Genomic DNA, 22,327 nt, shown 5'->3' on the forward strand with positions numbered 1-22,327 from the left:
CTACACTTGGCTAAAGAGACCTGTTAGATCGAGGAGGAACAGTATGAGCAAAAGAATAGCTCATTCCTCAGCAGGCAGCCTTTGTGGTGACCTCATCTTCCTCCCAGCTCTGGTCCAGTTGGAGCTATGCATACAGGGCAGACTTCCAGTTCCTCCTGTCTGGGACTCACAGAGGCAGATATAAATAGACCAAGACTTTGTCTGTAACCATTGTTCTCTGACTGCCCATTGTTTCTGGTGCTGAAGCCTACACCCCCCTCCTGCCCCCAACTCTCTCTTACTGTGCAGAAGTCTGATTTTCAGCTTGGCTATTTTCATTTGCACTTGTCTGGTGCCTGGGGAGACCGGAGGAGAGAATCAGCCTACAGTGTAGATCAGCTGAATTATAAGCCTCCTATTTTGATGCCAGAAATGCTTTTGTCTGAGTCTTTCCTTGATATATTTGTGGTCCAGACAAAGATATGTGGATGTGTTGATAGTAGAATCAGGAGGATTTGTAAGGAGTTGAACAACTGTCCCCACAGGGGCATGATTAATGTGCCTGTGTCAGAGTAATGCATGGTCTGTGGTGTTACATTATAGGGCTCAGTACTTGTCCATTGCCTCTTCAGTGTTTTTTATCATACGGGGCTTAGGATGGAGAAAGATGCAGAATGCATTTTTAGTAAGTTGCACATAGTGCAAAGACCAAGATGGATAGCTAGAAAAGATTTTTGCATGGGGAATTATGCTTCAAAACAGTGACATTTGCTATAGATAAATCAGTAAAGGCCAGGCTATAGGTGTAGGACTGGCTCTATATGAGTTTGTCTAGACTAGGGCTGGCAGTATATTTTGTCTTTTGCTGAGTAGTTGCCATGTTCTCACTTTTAGGCAACCATCTCATTGGTCTCAGTTTACCCTGTTCGTTGGATGTTCTCCATGGAGGTTTATGATGCTCCTTGGGAGCTACACACATGCAAGACTGCTTTTAGGTGAAAGAAGAGGTCACTGTGAATGATTGCATTACACGGGGAGTTTAAAAAACTGGACAGAGGGCTTGTCAAGCAGGGAGAATAAAAGCTAACAAAACGGCTAGCTAAAGGATTGGTAACGCAAGGGTTTTGACTGACAGAGGCGGGCCTGAAGGATCCGAAGCAGGCATCTTTTGACAAAATGTGTACGATGGTTCTTCTCATTGCCGTCATGGCTTATGAATGAATTGAAAGGCTCACAAAGTAGGGCACAGCTGGGTGTCTTGAGACAGAGGACGGTTAGAGAAGAATGCCTATCTTTGCCTGGGTTCTGCCTCTCCTTTGCTCATCACACCTTTGTCAGTCTGAGACGCTTAAGTCCCAACTATGTGGACAGTCTGTCGCATGTGGCGCCATGTTGTGTGCCTCTGTGTCCTCTACTGGGAAAGTGGGGTTACTCATTTTGTGTCACGGTTTTTCTGCTTTGGATACAGACAGTTGGGCTCTGCGGATGTGTGTCAATATGCATCTTCCTGCTCTGCCCAGATTTATTTATTAAAAGAAAAACACATCTGCATAAAAAAGCCTCAGAACACAGGGAGAATGTCTACTTTGTTTTTCTTTCTGTAGCATCAAGACACATGGGGTTTCAGCTTCCTCTGAGGGATTTTGAAGATTGGCTTTCATCTCAAACGAGACTTTACCCCCCCACACTGGAAAATTGTCCTTTCTTGGGGGGGTGTTAAATGTATTTATATAATTTTTAAATAAATAAGAAAATGGGGAGAGAATTTCCTTTTAAACTTCATGGAAACTATTCCTTTCTGAATTGGGAGTAAGTCGCTGCTTACTCTCCTTAGCCCCTCCTACTTGGCCTCCTGCCCCTCTTCTGGCCCTGTCCTCCTCACTGTCTCCTCTGCCCCCTCTCCTGACTCTCTACTCAGGCAGGCCCCAGCTCAGCTCTCTCAGACCATCTTCTTCAGCTAGCTGTGAGCCACTGAACACTCACTGGAAGAGGCCGGGCTCTGTGTTTGTTTCTTGCGTGGGAGGGAGAGGCAGGCCTTGAGAAAACAGTTCAAAAGTGCAGAAAAACTTTACCTCTTCCAGCGTAAATAAACCCGCTTTGCTCCATTTGTTTGCCCAGATTTTTCCTTTACCCATGGAGAAAATGTTTCATCTTCTACCTCTCCTGGCTTTACTTTCCTGGGGATGGGGATTCTCAGGCCCCCCTGTCTTCATGCTTGTTGTAGGCTCTGAGCCAGTTGTGGGAGCAGGTCACTTTTGGGAGGGCTGTGCAGTGGTGCGGTGACACCGGGCCTCTGGAACCACATGTTGCAGCTGCTGTGTGCACTCTCTGGGGCTGAGGTCTACTTTTCTCCAGAAAGAACTTCCTACACAATTACAGCTGAAAAGAAACATCCTAACATCCTTGTGGCCAGCCTGCCTTTTCTGCCTCTCATGCTTGCAATTTGATAGACAGACACAGAGAGGGACTTCCTACCTTCTGTGTCTAAATATCTGGACTTGAGAGTGTTTGGTTACATCACTTTCCTGTCGCACGGTGGTGAAATAACTGAGCTAGCCTTTGTGAGCCTCCGGTTCCTCACCTGAAGAGTAGAGGAAATAATACTAAAACACCTGAGAAAATACTTTCTAAAATATCTGCCTAACAAGCAGTGATGGTAATTATAGGTGGGAAGCCAGTGAAATTCAACTAAGTTGATTATTTTAATAACCCTCTTGGGATGGTAGCCGATGAGGCTGTAAAGACTCACCAGGAAGCCGTAAGTAATAAACTGGAAGTAGCATCCCTTGCTGGGATAATAACAAGATGTAGAGGGTCGGACTGTTCCCATCCTTATGCTTGGGATGGTTCTGTCACACTATTACTAAGAGCCTTTCAACCCCATCGTGAGCATTTATTTTAGTTGAAGGTTAGATCAGGAATATCAGAGCTATAAGAATGGGGCTGGGGGCTTAGTAGTAGAACACTTGACTGGCTTGTGCAATGCCTGGGTTCCAGTCCCAGCCCTGCGAAGCCAGAAGGCATAAGGCAGAGAAGGAGGCAACATTATAGAGTATAGCTACAAGCAGATCTGGGCTTATCTTCTTATGGCTTCCATGGAGACCAGTGCCTGGTACTGTGTTTATCAGGACAAAGGGATTACACTGTCCTGGGACATTTGGACACATGCAGGCAATATTGTGTGATGAGAGCTGAAGATAGTCATGTTGGTTGGAAGTGCTCTGAAGTAGGTGAAACACTTTGTAAGTAGTGGAAAGGACTTCCATATTCCATCCAGGTGGTCTTTGTGCAGAAGTCTACCACAGGTTGGTAGGGCTAGAACCCAGAATATATATATATATATATATATATATATATATATATATATATATATATATATATATATGCCTTCTGCCATTAAACCACACCCTTTGCCTTCCAAACATTCCTTTAAACTGTGTGAGAATCACTGCATTAAAGGCCCATAAATGACTAGTATAGTTTATTTTGTGTTTAAGAAAGTCTTACTGTATAGGAAAGAGTTTTGAATACAAAACTCTACTTTTGCATGCCTTTAATCCCAGCACTTGGGAGGCAGAGGCAGGTGGATTTCTGAATTCAAGGCCAACCTGGTCTACAGAGTGAGTTCCAGGACAGCCAGGGCTATATAGAGAAAACCTGTCTCGAAAACACCAAAAAAAAACCCAAAAAACAAAAAACCCCCCAAAACCAAAAAAACAAAAACCAAAAAAAAACAAAAACCAAAAAAAAACCCCTCTACTTTTTCTTTGTGCTGTGTTGATTCTAAAGTGGTGCTCATGGGACCCTTTTAAAAACTAAAAGATCTTCAGGATACAGTGTAGCTGTGAAGTGTTGTCATGGCAAATATGTTTTAGATGACAGCTACCAAAAAGATTTTCCCCTACCAGGTTGGATTGCAAGATGCAGAATAAATAAGAAATTGCCCTGTTCCTTCAGTGGGGTATAGAGAGATAGAGTCAGGTGAAAACAATTTTCCAGAGTTTGCTGTCCCTCTGGGGTGTCATGGAACAGGCATTTGAAGATGCCAGCGTCTAATGAGACGTAGTAGAAGAGGCTCAATAGAGTGTGGTGTCTTAATCGGACTGGATCCACCACAAACAACACATAGGGTTCCATTTACAATGCTCATAAGGACAGCAAGGGTCAGGAAGCTGGCAACCTCCCAAATGCACACAGTTGCAAAAATGGGGGCAAAAATGAAGTGTCAGATTTCTGTCTTGAGACCATTTCTTGGGCCTTCCCTTACGGGGCCTGCTAAAGAAGATGCACATTTCAAAGGCCTTCAGGCAGGGCATCTTCATTCACATGTTTCCTCCTTGGGAGTCTTGGGTGGGAGACACGAGCTGTCCAAGGGAACAGAGTAAGAGCATTCTGCTGCAGGGCCCAGGGGCCAATTCTGCTTTCTGGCTTCTAGCCTGGAACGGAAGAGTCTTTCTGGGTTTCCCTGAACACCTGGAATTGATTTGGGTCCTGCTGTGCCTTCCCATACACATATGCTGAGGTGGAGGATGGTGGAGGGGCTCGGAAAGAAATAAATCCTGTGATTAAAAATAGCTTTTGCATGTCAGGTGCCTGAACACATTTGGGAGCATGCCTGCAATCCCTTTTGTCTGGCAGGTCTGAACTCTGGCGCTGCCGAATTACAACTGCTTTCATTTGTTTTTCCTGCTTCCCTACCATGTAATGGTCAAGGGCTCATTGGAACCATGTGTGAGCCTGGTGACTCACCAAATCCTCAGGACCCCAGTGGTAATAATGTGTTAAAACTTTTGGGGGGATGGAGCAGGGGATGGGCGAAAGGAAGGAGGAGGAAGACTGAGGTCACTTCCTACAGATGTTCGATGTGCCTGGTAGACCCTGCACACTGCTTTCTTAGGCTCAGCGCAGCTTGGAGTAACTCTCTGTCCTTTAGGAGACCCTCTTGTTTGTCCTAGGGCAGCTTCCCTCTGAGAAGAGGCATCTACTTTTGAGTTGGCACGTTGTGTGTGTTCCCTGGTGGCTGTATGCATTGGCACAGAGAGATGTTGTAATCTGAGACTGGCTTACATTTTTGGGCAGCCAGATCACTGGAGGGTGAAGTGGGATTTTCTGTACTGCCTCTTTCTACCTTCTTTGAATTGGTTTTTACTGGCTGCTGCCTGCTAGAGGTTTGAATAGAGGAGAAGGACATACACTACTACCTGTTTTTCTACTTGGTCAGAATCCAATCCTATTCCGTGTCTCATGCGGTTCCATTGTTTGAAACAATGTTTCACTGCGTGATTGGAATGGGTGGACCTAGTGTGGCCCCTAGGTGGATGCCCGTTTATTGCTTTGTCACATCACTTCATTAATGAAAACTGAGCTAGGGCTGCAGAAGAATTCTTAGTTCTCATCTGTGTTTGCCTTACCTGCCTCTGGGATGGAAGTCATGTCTGCCAAGGTTCTAGAGCATGTTAGTGGACTTAAGAGAGAAATAGAAAGTATTGTTCCCCATAATTCTGCTTTTGTTCTGCTGTCCATGAGTGAGACAGGGCAAAGCTCACTGTTCTTGAGATTCCCATTCTTTTTGCATGGTTGGCCACTTCTTTGGGGGATATGCTTTTAAAAGCCAGCAGCAAGTTCCAACAGCTAGGGTTTTCAATTCCTCCAGCTACAGCCACTTTTCTCTTTGTGTTGTTCTTCCACACTGGGACTTGTTCCAGGCAACTTGACCATGGCCCCTTCCTTGAGACTGCCCTTTGGTGTTTATCAGAATGGCAGCTTTCCCTTATATGGTCTTGGTTATAGGTGAAAGTTCACAAGGCCATGAGCCATTAGGAAGCAGAGTGATAACTTCAGTATTCTGCATGTAGGGCATGGAAGTCTCAGGTTGGCTTTCTATCCTAATCTGAAGCCATTTCTCTCAGCTCCCCTTGGGCTAATTTATAGATCATTGTGCTGTTGCCTTAACAGAATTTTGTTGTTCAAGTGGGGCAATAAATGAAATGTAGACATTGATGTAAATGCCAGGCAAGATTATTTTAAGCCCCAGTTTCTTTGGCATCAGGTATATCTGTCTCTTAAGCTTTCATACTATAAGGTACATTTATCTAAAATCCTGAAGACAATAAAATATTAGTAGGTGAAATAACATGTTGCTTGGATTAGCTTTATTCCCCCCTTTCTCCCTCTGTCTGTGTGTGTGTATGTGTGTGTGTGTGTGTGTGTGTGTGTGTATGTATGTATGTATGTATGTATGTGTGATACGAACAGGGAGAAAGAGGGAGAGAGACAGATGAAATAAGAGTTCATTACACTATTGTGTGAAAATTGTCAGATGCAAATTGTAAAACCCAGTGATAGAGTGACTGTTAACAGAATTCTTTTTAGAGATGACTTGGGTAGGTGACTTATCTAGCTTGAATTGCCTAGTGGAGAACGTGAGAGCAGAGTCCACAGATTTGGATAAAGAAGGCAGCCAGGCCACATGCATGTCTCTTTTCCCCTTCTCTCCTTGTCTTTAGAACGCCATTTCTGCATTTGGGCATTCCTTTTCTTCTCTCTGTAAGCCAGAAGGGTTCTTCTTGGTTTCTGTTTACTCTGAGAAAAAGTCTGCAAATCTTTGTGTACCTAATTAGTCTCATTATATGTACAGTGACCCATTAGGGTGACTCAGGAGTGAGCACAGACGAGGAGGAGCCAGGTTGTTGTTTAACCCCTGTGCTGGGTTGGTGTGGAAGGAAGGAGCTCTTACCTTTGTCCCAGGAAAGGAAAAGAGATTCAGTAGATGATGCAACAGTTTCCGATCCTATCTCTGGGGTTTATGTATATGAAATGCAGTCTTGGAATAATTTTAAGTGTTTAAATATCTCAAATTTATGTAATTTTCAAACAAAAACATGAAAAATCTTGTCTCTTTCAGCTCTGAAATTTGTACTTCTCTTAATTATATTTATACAGCCTGTTCCCATTGGTAGTGGAATTGAGCAGGAAGACACTGGAATTTCAGAAGTGGAAGGCTATCTTCCAGCCAGGAAGTTACTTCATCTTACTCTGTGACTGTATGCTAAGCCCTCTGGAGTCTTGCTTTCTCCATTTGTTTTGTTTGTTTGTTTGTTTGTTTTTTGAGACAAGGTTTCTCTGTGTAGCCCTGGCTGTCCTGGAACTTACTCTGTAGACCAGGCTGGCCTTGAACTCAGAAATCCACCTGCCTCTACTTCCCAAGTGCTGGGATTAAAGGTGTGCACCATCACTACCTGGTGGTTTCTCCATTTGTAAAATGGGAACTCCGAAACACTTTTCCAATGCCCCAGGAATATGATGGAAAGGTAGATGCACAGTTGTCGAACCATAAGTTTTACCTCTCCCTCTCCTACTGATGTCTTTATGGCAGTACCCAACACAGGACTGGCATATTATATTTATTTATTTATATGTATTGCCAAGTACAGACTTTGTCCCAGAGTAGTGTCCAGATGACGCTGGGTGTTCATTTGGGATTTCTTGCTTTTGGTTTTGCCCCTCATGTCTTACTTGTGGGTCCCAGATGCTGTGGTCTTTTCTACATCATTTGTCGAGAATTTGAAAGGCTCTAAGCCTTGAACATCCTCCTGAGCAAAAGCTACCGCAGTCAAGTTCTTTGTAACATTGTTAATATGAGCAATTCTGTTTCAGAGAACTCCAAAGAAGGTAGAAAAGACTCAAAAGACACCTTTGAAGGGTTCTTGGAAACCCAACAGTCCTTAACTTTGACTGACACACAAATAGAATAGAAACACTTGCTTTACATTTCACTTGAAAAGGTTTAGGGTTGTTAGGGGTGGGTCACACTGAAACACGGGCAGGTGTTTCTCCGCATTCAGAACACTGCTGGCTCAGCAAGCCTGTAGATCCCAGGAGAGCTGGCCTTCCTGCTTCTACACTGTGCATCTTGGAGAGGTTCTTTTTGTTCGTTTGTTTTTGTTTTTGTTTTCTCCCAGTGGCTTCTGTTCCACTGTCTTCTCAGAAATCTAGGTTATGTCCTATAAATGTTATTGTAGAGGTGGGGTCCTGAGGAAAAATCAGTAGACAGAGAAGTCGGATACATGACTCCAATTTCCATGCGCTATGTTGAGGGTCTCCAGGTGATTGTCATACTGTATCTTAAGTTAGGTTCTCTGCATTTTGAGACACCTTGTTATTTGAATTTAAGATGCTGTAATTATTACCACAGAGGTCATCTCAGTAGATTTCCAAGAAATGTGAGTCAGTTAATGTTCATAGAGGTACTGATTAATGTCCAGATGCTGCTAAGATTAAAAGCTATCTGTAATGATGCAAAAGTATTATAGAAAGTAACAAGGTAAATTGAGGAACAACAGTGATGTCTGCCTGTCTAAACCATGTCAGGTTCTCCACCTACTTCATTATTTCATCACCATCACCATCATCATCACCGTCATCACTATCATCATTGATATGAATAATTACCAGAACTTCCCCAATCACAGATAATATTGAGGGGCTTTTTGCATTGGACTTTAACAAGCTTAATATATCTACTTTTGAGCATGACTACTGATCATTTTTAAATGAAATGTCCACTCCATTGAAAAGACAATCCCAGCCAACTCTTCTCATATGTAAACAAGGGGCATGATATTTTTTAAAGTTTAAATCTTGAGCTTTACCAATTCAGAAAAGTTCTGACTTTCCTTTTTTGCAGCCTTCAGTTCCAAGGACAATGACAGTGTCGTCTGCTAGAGCTCACAGCCCAACCCAAGTGTCTCAGGTGTGGGGATAGTTTCCTCTAGCTGACTCGGGAGATCTGTCCTGGAGACTCAGCACACAGGGCTCTCTACAGCAGAGGCATAGCTAAGTGGCTGCACGTAGACTTTTAGAGGTAGCATAGAGGTGGACAAGTCAGAGTCGTTCCAGATGTTTCCATGAGAGAAAGCACCTGAGAATATGGAAATGCTTGCTGCCCTGACAGGAAGCAGAAACCAGCATGGAGAAGTATCCGCTTAGCACTGCTGGCCAGACAGGACTCCAGAGAGCCAGGGTTGAAAGAGTCAGCCCCAGGGAATCCTCCCTGGGCTCTCTGCTGCTATCCTTGCTTGGCTATCATCTCACAGGGGCTTCGTGTTGTCCCAGCTTGCATGTGTAGAGAACGGGGATGTGGGGCCACCCTGCCAATTCCACCCCAGGCTCAGTTTATAGTAGCCCTCCCGACACTCCATTAGGCTTGGCCTACATTTTCCACATGTGGCCCCAGCCAATTTCCACTATCAAGAAAGCTCTTTTCATGGAGTTTTTAATCTAATGGAGGGAACAAAGACACAAAGGAAAACCCCTACAGTTTAAGTTCCTGAATTTATATTGGATGGGAGAGAAGGGAGCAGGGTTGATTCAATGGAGAAATACTGAATTTACAAGATATTTGTTGACCGATTGTGTGTGAGTACAACATCTGAAGATGTTGGAGTTCTCTCTGCTCCTAAGGCATGCTCCCTGCTTAGCCAAAGGGCTTCTTTCTCCAGAGTAATACTGACATGGGCTCTGAAGGAGACACATTCTAGATCACTAAGCCATTCTTAGTTTGGTGAAATAAAGGCAAGTGGGGAGCACTGATGTGTTTCTTAGTGATCCATTTGATGATTACGCCATTGTTTGAAGGGGCTGGATGTTATGTAATCAACAACCATCACTTTCCCAAGCTTATTTTTATTTTATTTTTTTTACTCTAAAATCTGGGATTTTCCACCGTTTTGTCAGCCTTCCTGGAGGGCATGTGGATGATTCTTCCATTAGAACTTGTTTGGAATGTCCCAGGGCAATGCAAACACTCTCCGGTACTTGAGATTTCTTGTCACTGGCAGGGATTGGGAGAGCAGCCACAGTGAACCATCTTCTTGGCAGCATGGTTGGAAGTTATGCTCTGTCATGCAGTGATGTTTCTGTTCATTTTGACATTCAGAGGCAATATATTGGCTCCTTTTTTAGAGGACACTAATTTTCATTATTTCCCTTATATATGTTCAGGATTTTTTCTTCCTTCCTTCCTTCCTTCCTTCCTCCCTCCCTTCCTCCCTCCCTTCCTCCCTCCCTCCCTCCCTCCCTCCCTTCCTCCCTCCCTCCCTTCCAGCAAAGGCTTGGAACAAGCCAGCCAAGGAACTTGTAGTATTCTCTTCCAGAAATTAGTCGTCATACACTAATTTCTGCATGTGGTACATTGACAATTCAGGCTTCTAAAATTTAGGTCAGTGAAGGTAGTCACTTAAAAATGTCACAGAAAAGCTAGGTGGGATTAACTCTGGGGAGAGATTGACCCAAGATGAGTTCAGAAGATGCTTGATGTTGGCCCTGTGTATGCACCCATTGGTAACAGGGCCTGCCAGTGTGGGAGGGTCTTAACTGTGTAGGGTCTGGCAAAAATGGTGATTCTGGCAGGGCTTCAGGTTTTGATGCCTCAATGTCCTTTCCCACCCACATAGATCATAAATTGGGACTTCCTGTGCCCACATCAGGCTTGCTGCCTATCTTATCACCATTGTCACTTGTGTAGTCAAAGCCACTGTCATCTCTCAGGTGAACAAATGCTATCACTTTCTTAAAGGTGCCCCGGCAACTACTCCCATTCACCTAGACCTCTCTTTACACACCAGCCAAGGCAGTCTCCTGGAGAACATTGGCGTGAGGTCATTCCTCTGGTTAAACTTGAGCAGCTTTATATTTTCCTCACGAAAGGTGACCTATTTAATGTTCCACTTACCCTTTGACCTCCCATCAAACAACTACCCCCTGATCACTCAGATTCAGCAAGTTGTTCATCTTTTATTTTTCTTTTATGTTACAGGGTTTTATTTCTCCACTTTTCTGTAAGTTTAGAAACTAAGTTTGTTCTATGAAAATTTCATGTATGTATACATATGTATGTGTGTGTATGTGTGTGTTCATGTGTGTGTGTGTATATGTATTCTGATGGTTCTTCTCTTATCTTCTTACTGTTCCTGCCAATTCCCCCCTAAGTTTCTTTCCTAGACATGACTTTGGTTTTTGACTTGGTGACTAAATTGGTTTAATCAGGGCCATCTGTGTGTGACTTTTGGTTTAGAAGTATCCATTAGAGCCTGGTGGGGTCACCACTGAGTAAAACAAGGACACCCTGTTTCCCTGAATCTATCACAGTGAATAGTTCACAGTGAAGGGCAGGGCTGCCTAAGCTTCTCTCCTCTACACTGGGCTGTTGGCGAGCCTATTCTTGTGAAGAGCTGCTAAGGGCATCCACAGCTGCTGTGTGGTTGAGATTGCAATGGCTGTGCCTTTTGTAATGCTTCTCCGTTCTAGTCTAGCTCTTCTGTTACTTCTGCTTCCTCTCCTACTTTGTTCCCTGCACCTTAGAGGGGGTGGTGTAAATGTCTTGTTTGGGGCTGAGCATTCATCTGCCATGTATTCTCAGCACCTTGTGTGTCTACAAGTCTCCTTGTTTACCGCCATTACTGCAGAGGAAGCTTCTCTGTTCAAGGATGGGATTGGCTTTGTTGATGAATATAAGCATAAATATTTAGAAGGCAGTTTGATGATATACTGGTTTAGCTAAACAGTAGTATTCAGTTGCCCCGTGTTTTTGACAGGGCTTAATGTAGCAGGCATGGATTCTGTCCTGTGGAGTGGGCCTAAAAACAAAGAGCAGTTGGCTACTCTCTAACAGTGGTGCCTGTGTTGCCCACATAAGCACATCTTGCCTCCTAGCTGAGCCTTGGAGTTTGTAGGGTTCACAACTGTGTGAGACCACCCCTGCCTTTTCTCCAGGAGTCTGCATAGCACTCTTCAGGAGTGTGCAGACTAGCCAGAGGGGAGCTTCCAGCTCACTTTCAGCCGGCTTTCTCTGTATCATTCAAGAAAGGTGTATGGTAACGGTTTCTCTACTCCTATTTAGTATAGTGCTCAAAGTCATATTAGAGCATTAAAAAGGAAGTAAAGGCATACACATAGGAAGAGAAGTCAGAGTATCCCTGTTTACAGGCAACATGACAGTGTAAGCAAACAGAAAATTCCTAACCAGCTAATTTTCAGCAAAGTGGTAGGATATAAAATTAACTTACACAAAAAAGTCAGTTGTCTTTTTATATACCAGGGACAAAGGCACTGAGGAGGAAATCCAGGAAATAATTCCATTCACAATAGCCTAAAAACCCAAGCAAAATAAAAACAGAAACAAACAAAAGAATAAACAAACAAACAAAAAACTCTTGATGTAAACCTGAGCAAGGAGGTGAAAAACCTCTCCATTCATCTTTCCCATACCTCTGATTTCATGACCTTCATTTACACTGTGCCAAAAATTGTGTTGCTTAAGTTCAGGGCCCAGCACTGGATTTTGTGTTGAAAAGCAGACACATACGCTCTGATCCAATAGGCCTCCAGTAAAACTGAAAATTTGTATCTGATCGTTTCCAGGTGAGGCTGACGTGTCTGCTTGGGGCACCACACTCTGAGAACAGCTAGGACAGAGTGTAGTCTCCTTCCCTCATTTCTGAGTTTCCATCAGATCTCACTCTCTGTCTGCCAGAGGCAAGGCTTTCCTGTCCTCTGGTGCAGTTCCTGTTCTTGGAACATGCATCTTCTCTTTTGAAGCCCTATTGGCATCGCATTTGAACATTTGTGTTTGTAGATTTTTGTTTGTTTGATTGGTTGTTTTTTGGTTCTTTCTTTTTTAATTTTTTTTTTTTTTTTTGAGACAGGGTTTCTCTGTGTAGCCCTGGCTGTCCCGGAACTCACTCTGTAGACCAGGCTGGCCTCGAATTCAGAAATCCATCTGCCTCTGCCTCCCAAGTACTGGGGTTTAAGGGCATGGGCCACCACTGCCCAGCTCGTGTCTGTAGATTTTTCATGACTGAATCCACTGCAACTGTCACAATCCACAGTCTTGGCTGGTGCTATTTCTGTTTTGTTCCCATCCCCTGTACATTACAGGCACTAAGTAATTCCTGGTTGCATGAATAATATTGTTCCTTCTTTTTATAGGTAACAGAAAATACATAGTAGTACAAATGGTTTCAATGAATAAGATGGATAAATGGGGGAGGGGTATGGGTAGAAGAAAAAACATTTTTGTTCACCAGGATTCAGAGTGTTGTAAGCAAGACACAGGGTTGTTATTGTTTCAAGGGGGCCTAGTATATCGTGGAAAACCCCTTCAGTTTTACCTGCTGTGATGAAGGCACGAACAGTTCTTTCTCAGTTTGCATCCTCTGGCTCATTCACACTCTTTCATTCTTCGTGAGTGGTTAATTACCTACGTGGGTTTTATTTTTCATATGCTGCTTTGTTTTTCCTTACAGATATGGAATGTGCAGATGTCCCGCTGTTAACTCCGAGCAGCAAAGAAATGATGTCCCAAGCATTGAAAGCGACTTTCAGTGGTTTCACAAAAGAACAGCAGCGACTGGGAATCCCCAAAGGTATACTTTTGATAGTGGGGAAAAGGACCACTAAGACTGGATTCTTAGGGAAGGCTCACTTGCTGTAGCTAGGCTGGTTTAGATCAGCCACAGTAGAATCAGCTGTGTTGGGCAAATGCAGACATCCATGAGACACAGGGACTGATGCTCCACTCTTTCTCAGCTTCTCATTGCCACGGAGCTTAGGACAGTGTTTCCTGACCTGTCTGTACGTCAGCATCCCTGGATCTTTGAGAACTTCTGGGATAAGCCTTAGAATAGATCAGTTCAAATGATCTTAACAGCTGCTGACATCGTTATTTTGTAAACTTCTCAAACAATTCCAACTTGCAGACAAGTTTGGAGAAATTTATTTTAGAGTCAGTATGGGTGACCGTGGATGAACCCAGGGAGCTGTGTTGCTTTGTATTTATCCTCTGTTCTCTTTCATGTACTTTGGCAAACTATGCTTGTGCTTTGGGTGTTCCTGTCTAAAAGGGTTTACTGAGTTATCATAAAGAAGTGAACTGTGAATTGTCAGCTTTCCCTAGAACATTTCCTGGACAGTCCTGAGTAGGCAAGCTGGGTCTTGCTTTAATTTTCCTTTGTTTTGTATTGTTGTTGTTGTTGTTGTTAAGAAAGCTGAAGAAAGGCTGTCTATAAATAACAAATCGTCTAACTGTAAATAAAAGACTTGCAGCATGGCCACACCAAAGTGTTGTTTAGATTCTTAGAATACATCTGTACTTTTTTTTTTACATCTTCTGTTTACAACTTTACTCCAAACCTGGGTGGACCACAACCCCAAGCATCCTTTGTAGACCAGAAGGCAGAGCAGAGTGACTTCTGAGCTCTGAGTGTTCCCAGAATCTCTTGCAGTTACTTTTGGTTCAGCCATCATTTATGCTGTACCTGATCCTTTTTGGTGTCGTTGGCAAGTACAGCTCTGTCAAACCTTAGGTCATGTATGAAGATTATATGTTATCACTACTACTCAAAGCTGGGCCTGTAGTCACAAATAATGGCACTTGAATGACTTACCATTACTAATTGCTAATTATTATAAAACCTAAGTGATTATTATAAAACCTAAGTGGCTAAGATAAAAATAATCGAGTATAAAAACCTCAAATGTATTGCAGAGTTGAGAGCAGACAGAAGCATGTGCAGTTTGTGGAAAACACTTTACATTGTTATTGTTGCCATTAAAGAAGGCATAGCCCCTTATCTGGGGGCTTTTAATATTTTTTAATGGGAATAAGGATGAGAGGGGAAATCAGTAGAAATCTTGGCCCGAAAAAAAAAAAAAAGCAGGGAATTACTGTTGGCTGACTTTAGCTCCTCCTGTCTTACAGAATGGGAAAGTGGGGTTCTAGATGTGTGAAGAAGAATCTGAGAGGTGCTGGACAAGATGCTGCTCCCTAGGGTGTGAGAGTGACTAGCATCCTCAGCTCTGTTCCACCCCTTCCCTGCCTTCTCCCAGCCTGACCTACTATATCCTCACTTGGCCTCTCTTCTCAGACCCCCGGCAGTGGACAGAAACCCATGTCCGGGATTGGGTGATGTGGGCTGTGAATGAGTTCAGCCTGAAAGGCGTGGACTTCCAGAAGTTCTGTATGAATGGAGCAGCACTGTGTGCCCTGGGTAAAGAGTGCTTCCTCGAGCTGGCTCCAGACTTTGTTGGGGATATCCTGTGGGAGCATCTGGAGATCCTGCAGAAAGGTAAATGTGTGCAAACAGGGAGGGGGAGTTGGGTGGAGTTTCTCTAAGAGTAGGAGAAAAGCTGGCCCAACAGTGGCATGCGTTTGCTGTTGACTGTGGGTGTTCAGCCATGGCACAAGATGGGCTGTGGGGATGTGTTTGGTACAGAACCAGGCTCAAAGCAGGAGCTCAATAGATACTGGCTCTTTTCTTCTATGCCTTAGAAGTTCATATTTTAATTTTTTAAACAAGATTATACTTCTCTAGCATCTTGTATACAATTCGTGTTATTTTCTTAGACCCATACATTATTTGAATAAATAGTGCCTGGACTTAAATAAATCTGGATATATAAAACAGGTGTTTCACCTACTCTGGAAACATATATACTCTGTGGATCTATGGCTTATGTTCTCTGATAACAGAAGAGTACAGCTTTTCCAAGCTCATTAGCAAGACAAGTTTCTCTGCCACTCACTGGCTTGGGATTATGGCAGTGTAGAATACCTTTTACATGTGGAGCCAAAGCTAGGGTTATATCAGGACGTGGTGTTGCAACCTTGTAATGACACAGCCTCCTCTACTGGCCTCTTCTAACCTTTTTGGACCAAGTGACTCATGTCCCATAGCTCCGGCTGAGTATAGCAACAGCAGCGGGTGGCAAACTTGGGTGTTTCTGTGCATATTTGTCTAAATTTCTTCTTAAAATAAATTGCAGTTACCAGCAGTCAGCAGTGCCCTACAGCTGACTGTAAGCCTAGAAGCCTGCTGCCCTCTGTAACCAGGCCCACCCTTTCCCTGTGGTCACCAGCCTCAAGCTCTAGGCACAGCCTCTGGGGGCAGGGCACACAGCTCATTCCATGTAAGACCTTCCTTTGTTTAAGAGTATGCCTCACTCGTGGGCTGAGGCGAGGTTAAGGTCCCATTCCTCTGGGCACATGAATATGATGTGCGTGCCTTCACCTCAGCTTCTTGTCGAAAGTGATCCATGGATGCACACAGTTAAGGACTTGCTGGTTCTTCCTGTGGCTGCTGCTACTCGGGACTGGACAACAGCTGTAGTAACTGCACTGGTGCTGACTGCTAGGCACTGACATAAGTGAGCTCTTCGAAGCAGCGCTAGTTTAACTGCTGCCTTCTGAACACAACAACAGGTTGCACCAGACCATGAAACCAAACATAGTCTGTCACTACAATGCTTTTCTGAACTCAGAGTGAATTCCCACAGTGGATGTACCAGGAGCTTGGGGGTAGTCCCAGTCTGTCTGAAACTGGTCATGGTCTGTTCATATCCTTGCTTCCAAAGTGCTGGCAAATATGCTTTCTCTTGGAATTAGCCTCAATTAGTGATCAACACTTTAAACTTCACTTACTTCTAAGTCTGTTTTAATTTCACTTCCCACCCAGTGTTCTTGCTGTGATACTGTGTGCTCAGAGGAAACTCTACCACTGAGACAGGATTAGACTGTTGACTGTGTTCATGCAGGGGAGTACTGTCAGGGAACTGAAGTGAAGCAGGGTGTAATGGAGTCTGTATGAGGAGGCAAGTCCCGTCATCCCAGCTGGTGTCCCGTTGCTCGAGGCAGTAAAACTGTCTTGCTACGGATTCATGTTTCTGAAGGGATGATCAGGATGTTTGTGCGCAGGACAGCGTCCCTTCTCTGATCAAACATGTGCAGCATGGCAGCCAGAGAGCATAGCTGCTTAGGGTGGAGCTGGAGGCCAAAGGTGCAGGGGATGTTTTAATCTGATAAGCCACTCAAGCGGGGTTTAATCATTTTATCTCAACTGGGACCTTTTTTTGTTTTGTTTTGTTTTTGAGTACAGGCATAAACTTGTTTTCCCATCAGCCTTTGCTCTCAGCAGGCTAGCAGGTACCTGAGGAAAAAACCCGTATCAGCAGTCTCTCTTTTTGATTGATTTTTGCAAAGAACTGCAGTCAGGCTGGGTAGAGTGTCCACAGCTGCAGCATTTGATTCTGAGGGAGCCAGAGAACCCTGAGGCCACCGTGAGAGTTCTGCTCTCTTCGACACTTTCTCTTTATTTCTTTCTGAGTTGCAGTGAAGTTGGCATCTAGGCAGTTTGGAAATGTTGCCTCTCTTACTTTACATAAGTCCTCGCGGTTCACTGAGTGGAGTCACCTTACCAGTGTCCTGCTTCTTGTCTGGGCCTGAACTTGAATTCCGAGAACAATGAGAAAAGCAGAATTCAAAAGAAAAAAATCCAGATATCTGCAAAATGTGGAGGATACAAATATCTGCTTGCCTAAAGGCTACAGCGTGTTCTGAAATAGGTTTTAGTTGATCAGTTTGATGTTAGGTGCTGATCATATATCCTTGAGACGTCCCCAGACGTGAGCCTGAAGATTCAGTTCTGTGAAGGCAGACACCAAGACACCACCCAATAGGGATGCCTGTTTTCTCAGCCTTCAGTGATTGCTCTGTGGGCCTCCTCCCAAAATCAATGGACCAATCCCGTTTCACAGCTACTGAAATGTTAAGCTTAGCCATACTTTTGTGATGTCATCCTGGGATAAGGCTCCATTCAGACAACCAAGACACCAACTCCTGTAGTGTGCTTACAGACTTCCTGGAAAAAAATGTTGACATTATTGGGGTCCTTGTGTTTAAGATCCTTGTAGGTCAGATGTCACTTGCATGTTACCTTCATTTTATTCCCTGGTTTGTTTCTTACAGAGGATGTGAAACCATATCAGGTTAATGGAGTCAACCCTACCTACCCAGAATCCCGTTACACCTCGGATTACTTCATTAGTAAGTGTTGCCATCCACTCTCCTTCTGTCTTTTTATGACAAGGAACTTGGAAAGGCTTTCTGACTTAATTGACCTTAGATACTTTAATAATAATTCTATAGAAAGCAATATTTTCTTAATTCTATTCTACTTTTTGTTATTTATTTTACGACTTTTCACCTAGTACAAACATTGAGTGTGTGCTTCCCAGTCTACAAAGTCCCTGCAAGTGGGAAGGAATATAACCTGGGCAGATTTTGATCTTATTTAATCCCATTTGTGCTAGTGACTGGGAGAGAGTTGGGTTACAGATTTGATCTTGGCCTACATGCCTTCCTTACCTATTATTAAATATGATAGGGTTTGCTATGGAACCCTTCTGGATTCCATGTGTGGACCATGAAGCATCACATTTTGTTATGGAAAGCAAAACTTTAGTTTTAAAGTGCATGATAGCTTAGCACACTGTGGAGGTATCCAGGTAAAAACAGTTTCATTGGCTTCTCTGAGGCCCTGACTTCAAAGATAGTGTTAAGATACAGGTGTGATGTGTATTTTTTTTAATCTTCCAGCTTATTACAGTTTTTATTCCAGTGGCAACAACATTCACCACATATCTGGAGTTTATCGAGAGTGCCAGAAATGTTGTAGAAGTTGTGTGATGAAGAGTACAATCTCACTTACTCTTCATCACAGTGCTCTGAGGAACGCTTAATCAGCCTTATTTTGTAGACCAGTAAATTAAGGCAAAAGGGAAGGTATCTTATCAAGGACTGCAGATAGCAAGCTGTGCATCAAGGTTGAACCCAAGTCCTTCTGATGTGCTCTTCGCTTCTCTTTTAAGGGAGTCAACTCACATCACTGGGGCCTTGATAGGTAGTAAGAATGGCTTCTTTCAGGTACCAGTGTCTCCAATTGTAAACATTCTCCTTTTTCTAGGTTATGGTATCGAGCATGCTCAGTGTGTTCCTCCCTCAGAGTTCTCAGAGCCCAGCTTCATCACAGAGTCCTATCAGACGCTGCATCCCATCAGCTCAGAAGAACTCCTGTCCCTCAAGTATGAGAACGACTACCCTTCTGTCATTCTCCGGGACCCTCTCCAGACAGACACCTTGCAGACAGACTACTTCGCCATCAAGCAAGAGGTGTTAACTCCAGACAACATGTGCATGGGGAGAGCCAGTCGTGGTAGGTCAAATTTACTTTCAGATTGCTGGGGTGTACAAGAATTAACCTCAGTTCATTCATTGTTCAGGTCCCATTTTGCCTGCTTATCACGTCTTATATTCATCAGTCTTAGCTTTTCTTTTTCTTTCTTTTTTTTTTTTTCTCGAGTGTATAGACAAGAAGATCTTTCTGCCATGAGATTTTAGCTTTATCCAACAGGATGACAAAGATCTTGGGGTATATGATGGAACTGAGTGTGGCGGAGTAATAATCAAATGTGTTATCAGGATAAAATAGTTTGCCTACATATGACTTCTAGTTGGATTTTGAAAGGCAGGCTGCAGTTTCTTTAAGATAGTTTTGCTTGAGATCATAATCCTCTTGAAATTTGGTATGTGCTTTGCCATTCCTCTCAGGGTTCGGCTGGGTCATACTGTAGACCTTGGCTTGGTACCTGGGATGAACCTTGCTGCTCATCCTGGGAAACTTAGCTACTTGTGACTTCCTTGGTTTGGGAAGATGCAAGATGGTTAACCAATGGTTTATTTGGAACTTGTCATCAACAGTGTGGTGAAGGTATGAATTTAGCTAGGAGACCAGGGGGAAAGGTGACCAGAGGTTTCCAAAAGAAGGTACTCTTGTTGACAAGGCTATTATAGTAGTGATAAAACATTCGAGGGCAGTGAAGTCAGTGTTTCAAAATAGGTTCGCTGACCTGATGCCCCAAAGGTAACTTGTACCTGATGTTTAAGACGAGGTCTGGAACATTCATTCCACTACGAGAAGTAGCATGTTCTGATTGTCTTGTTGCTGAGAAGAGTGAAGTCTGTTCGAAGGAGGGGTTTCTTCATCCAGGAAAAGCCTACTAGTTTTTGAGAAGCCTAGAAATGACTTTCCTGGTGGGAAAGTATTAAGACAGGAAGGAGGAGGGTAGTGATTCTTGCTTACTGAATGACTCCCTGTGCTACCTGCTCAGTGCTCTCTCTCCAAAAGGGCGAGAGCCAGAGGTAGAGTTACCCCGTGGTCACTGGGAACCACCCTTACTGTCATGCTCTTCAACTGTGGCTCATGTTTGCACCCAGCAAGTCTTGGGGGAGCTCTCTGGCCTTGTACAGGGAAAGCCCCTGCAAAATCAGAACCCCAACAGTCCCTCTTAGGCTCCTAGGTTGTTTGTGTTTCAAACCAAAGGGAATGGGTGGGACCCTGTCTGTCTTCCCCTTTCTGCCTGTCTTTTATTTTTGGGTCCGTGTCTATTTAAATACATACCCTCAAGTGTATGCATCTGTGTACTTCTTCTTAAGCAAGTTGAAACCTTAGCACCATTTTTTCCTTGTGGGGCTGTCTGTCTGTATATTTAAGGAGACTGAGTTGTGGGTTTGGGGTTCAGCTGTGTTGTAAATCTGTGTAGATCTGTAATCCTATCGTTTTACAATTGTGGCTGGTTTTGCATTTGTGGAAATGCCCTTCTCTCCCTTTCCTCCCTTTCTTGGTTCTTGGGTCCTCACTTCCCCTCAAACCCTAACTAATGATTATAAACCCAAACCAATCCTTACTGAAGGATGTCAGGTGTTTCTTTGTGGCTCTACTGTCGTTCACCTCATCCAAGCTCAGACCACAGACTTAAGGGGAAGACCAGCTTGTGTAAGCCTGCTTGCTGCATGTAGATGTGCTATAACACAGCTGGCCAAAGGGCCATTGATTCTGACTGTTGCGATTGGTCTAGACTGAAGACATTACTGCTAGCTGACTATTAATAATCACAGTATTCAGATGCTGTGTTACAGTATACAAAGTACTTCTCTGTCCCACTTCCTTGAGCTCTGAGGCCTGTCTTTGTGTAAGTTCTTTCTGTGGGTGGCTGTGCGTCTACCCTTCTCCTGTTCAGAGTGCTGTTCGGTGGACTCAATTAGCTTTGGAAGGACCTTGCAGAGGCATTTCTTAGAAAAGATGATCAGTGCTAGTCTCGGGGATGCGTGCCTCCCGGATTGAACAGAGAAGCAGAACTGAGTGTGTAATCCTTTTGGATTCAAGTCAATGTTTTGGGGAAAATACCCGTTAATGAAGGCTTCCAGCTCCAGGGTTGTGAAATAGAACTAAGAAAGCAAGCTGCACTCCGCTCTAAACCACAGTCTGAACCCAGAAGCATCTGGTGAGGCTGCTAGAGAGTGGTGACGCCTACTTTAGCACTTATGCTAAATGAAGCCCTTTCAGATCCTGGCCCTCCACATACAAAAATGGCTGAAGAGATAAGAAAAATTACCAGATACTGAGGCATAGAGAATAGCTACATCTGGGTGATACAGAGGGCAGGCCATCCTTTGTGGAAACATGGGTTTTCTTTCATAGTCTTTTGGTGTATTTTGTGCTAGAGTGAAATGGAATGGCAGTTAGCATTCATTCTGCCCTGCTAAGAAGCCTGTGGCATTCTGTGTGGGGGCTGCTTTCTTGAGACATTTAATGTGACTTTAAAAAAAAATCGTAATGGAAAGGGACTAATGTGAACAGGCTAGACCACTCGCTCCTCAGGCTCTGGTTTGCCTTCTTTCGAGCAGAGAGTAGAATGAGATGACATTTCTGGCTTCATCAGTGTCAGAGGGAGCAGCAGGGTAGAATGTTCACAGCAGATGTACTTATTTATCTGGGATTTCTTTTTTAATTTTGAGAACAATGTCTTTCCCTTGTATTTGACTTTGATTTGGGCAGCTGCTTCTGTCTGAGTATTATTTTCTTAACCAGTCCTCAGCCAGAAGCACACTGATGGGGTCAGAGAAGGCACTCCTCTTCAGGGGTTAGCCAGCTTCACACAATTGAGAAGTGATTTGAGAACATTTCTGTAGACACTTTTCTCACATCTTTCCATCTCTTGGCTCATGTTGGGTAGGGATGGCCATCCCATCTCTGAGGTCTGCCTTGAGCTGCCTGAGAAGTAGCTGATCATTGGATGTAAACACAAATGTTCCTAGGATCCCTTGTAGATCTTCAATATATTTATTTTCCTTTTAAAGTTTCTTTATTAGTCCTCTTTTAATGGCATTTTTGTCGATTGAGACTTCCCCAGAATTGCTTGCCCAACCACAGTGGCTATGTATAACCTGCTTTGGGAAATGAATGAACTTGCACGATCGTGTGGTCGGTTCTGAATGCCTTAAGCAACTCACAGAGTGAAGGGTTTCTGACCCTGCTCTGGGCCTTCACTCCTCAGCCATCCCTTCTGCTTCTCCTGCCCATGGACTATGAATTCCAAGTTCTAAACTCTACTGCAGAGGGTAACTAATACAGTTTACTGCCTACAAGAATAATTGAGCGTTCGTTGGTGGATCCTT

At 43.8% G+C, this 22,327-nt stretch overlaps 1 protein-coding gene across 3 annotated transcripts in view; it reads left to right on the forward strand.

The window, feature by feature from the left end:
- The window catches only part of Ets1 (ETS proto-oncogene 1, transcription factor), a 123,894-nt gene that overhangs the window by 80,585 nt on the left and 20,982 nt on the right, over positions 1–22,327 (forward strand). For all 3 annotated transcript variants that reach the window (XM_031346016.1, XM_031346017.1, XM_031346018.1), the window contains 4 exons: positions 13,284–13,403; positions 14,904–15,104; positions 17,780–17,857; positions 18,777–19,025. In XM_031346016.1, coding sequence (XP_031201876.1) covers positions 13,284–13,403; positions 14,904–15,104; positions 17,780–17,857; positions 18,777–19,025 — 648 coding nt within the window. The remainder of the gene's footprint in view (positions 1–13,283; positions 13,404–14,903; positions 15,105–17,779; positions 17,858–18,776; positions 19,026–22,327) is intronic.

Source organism: Mastomys coucha, unplaced genomic scaffold, assembly GCF_008632895.1.
Source record: "Mastomys coucha isolate ucsf_1 unplaced genomic scaffold, UCSF_Mcou_1 pScaffold23, whole genome shotgun sequence".
Taxonomy (NCBI): Eukaryota; Metazoa; Chordata; class Mammalia; order Rodentia; family Muridae; genus Mastomys; species Mastomys coucha.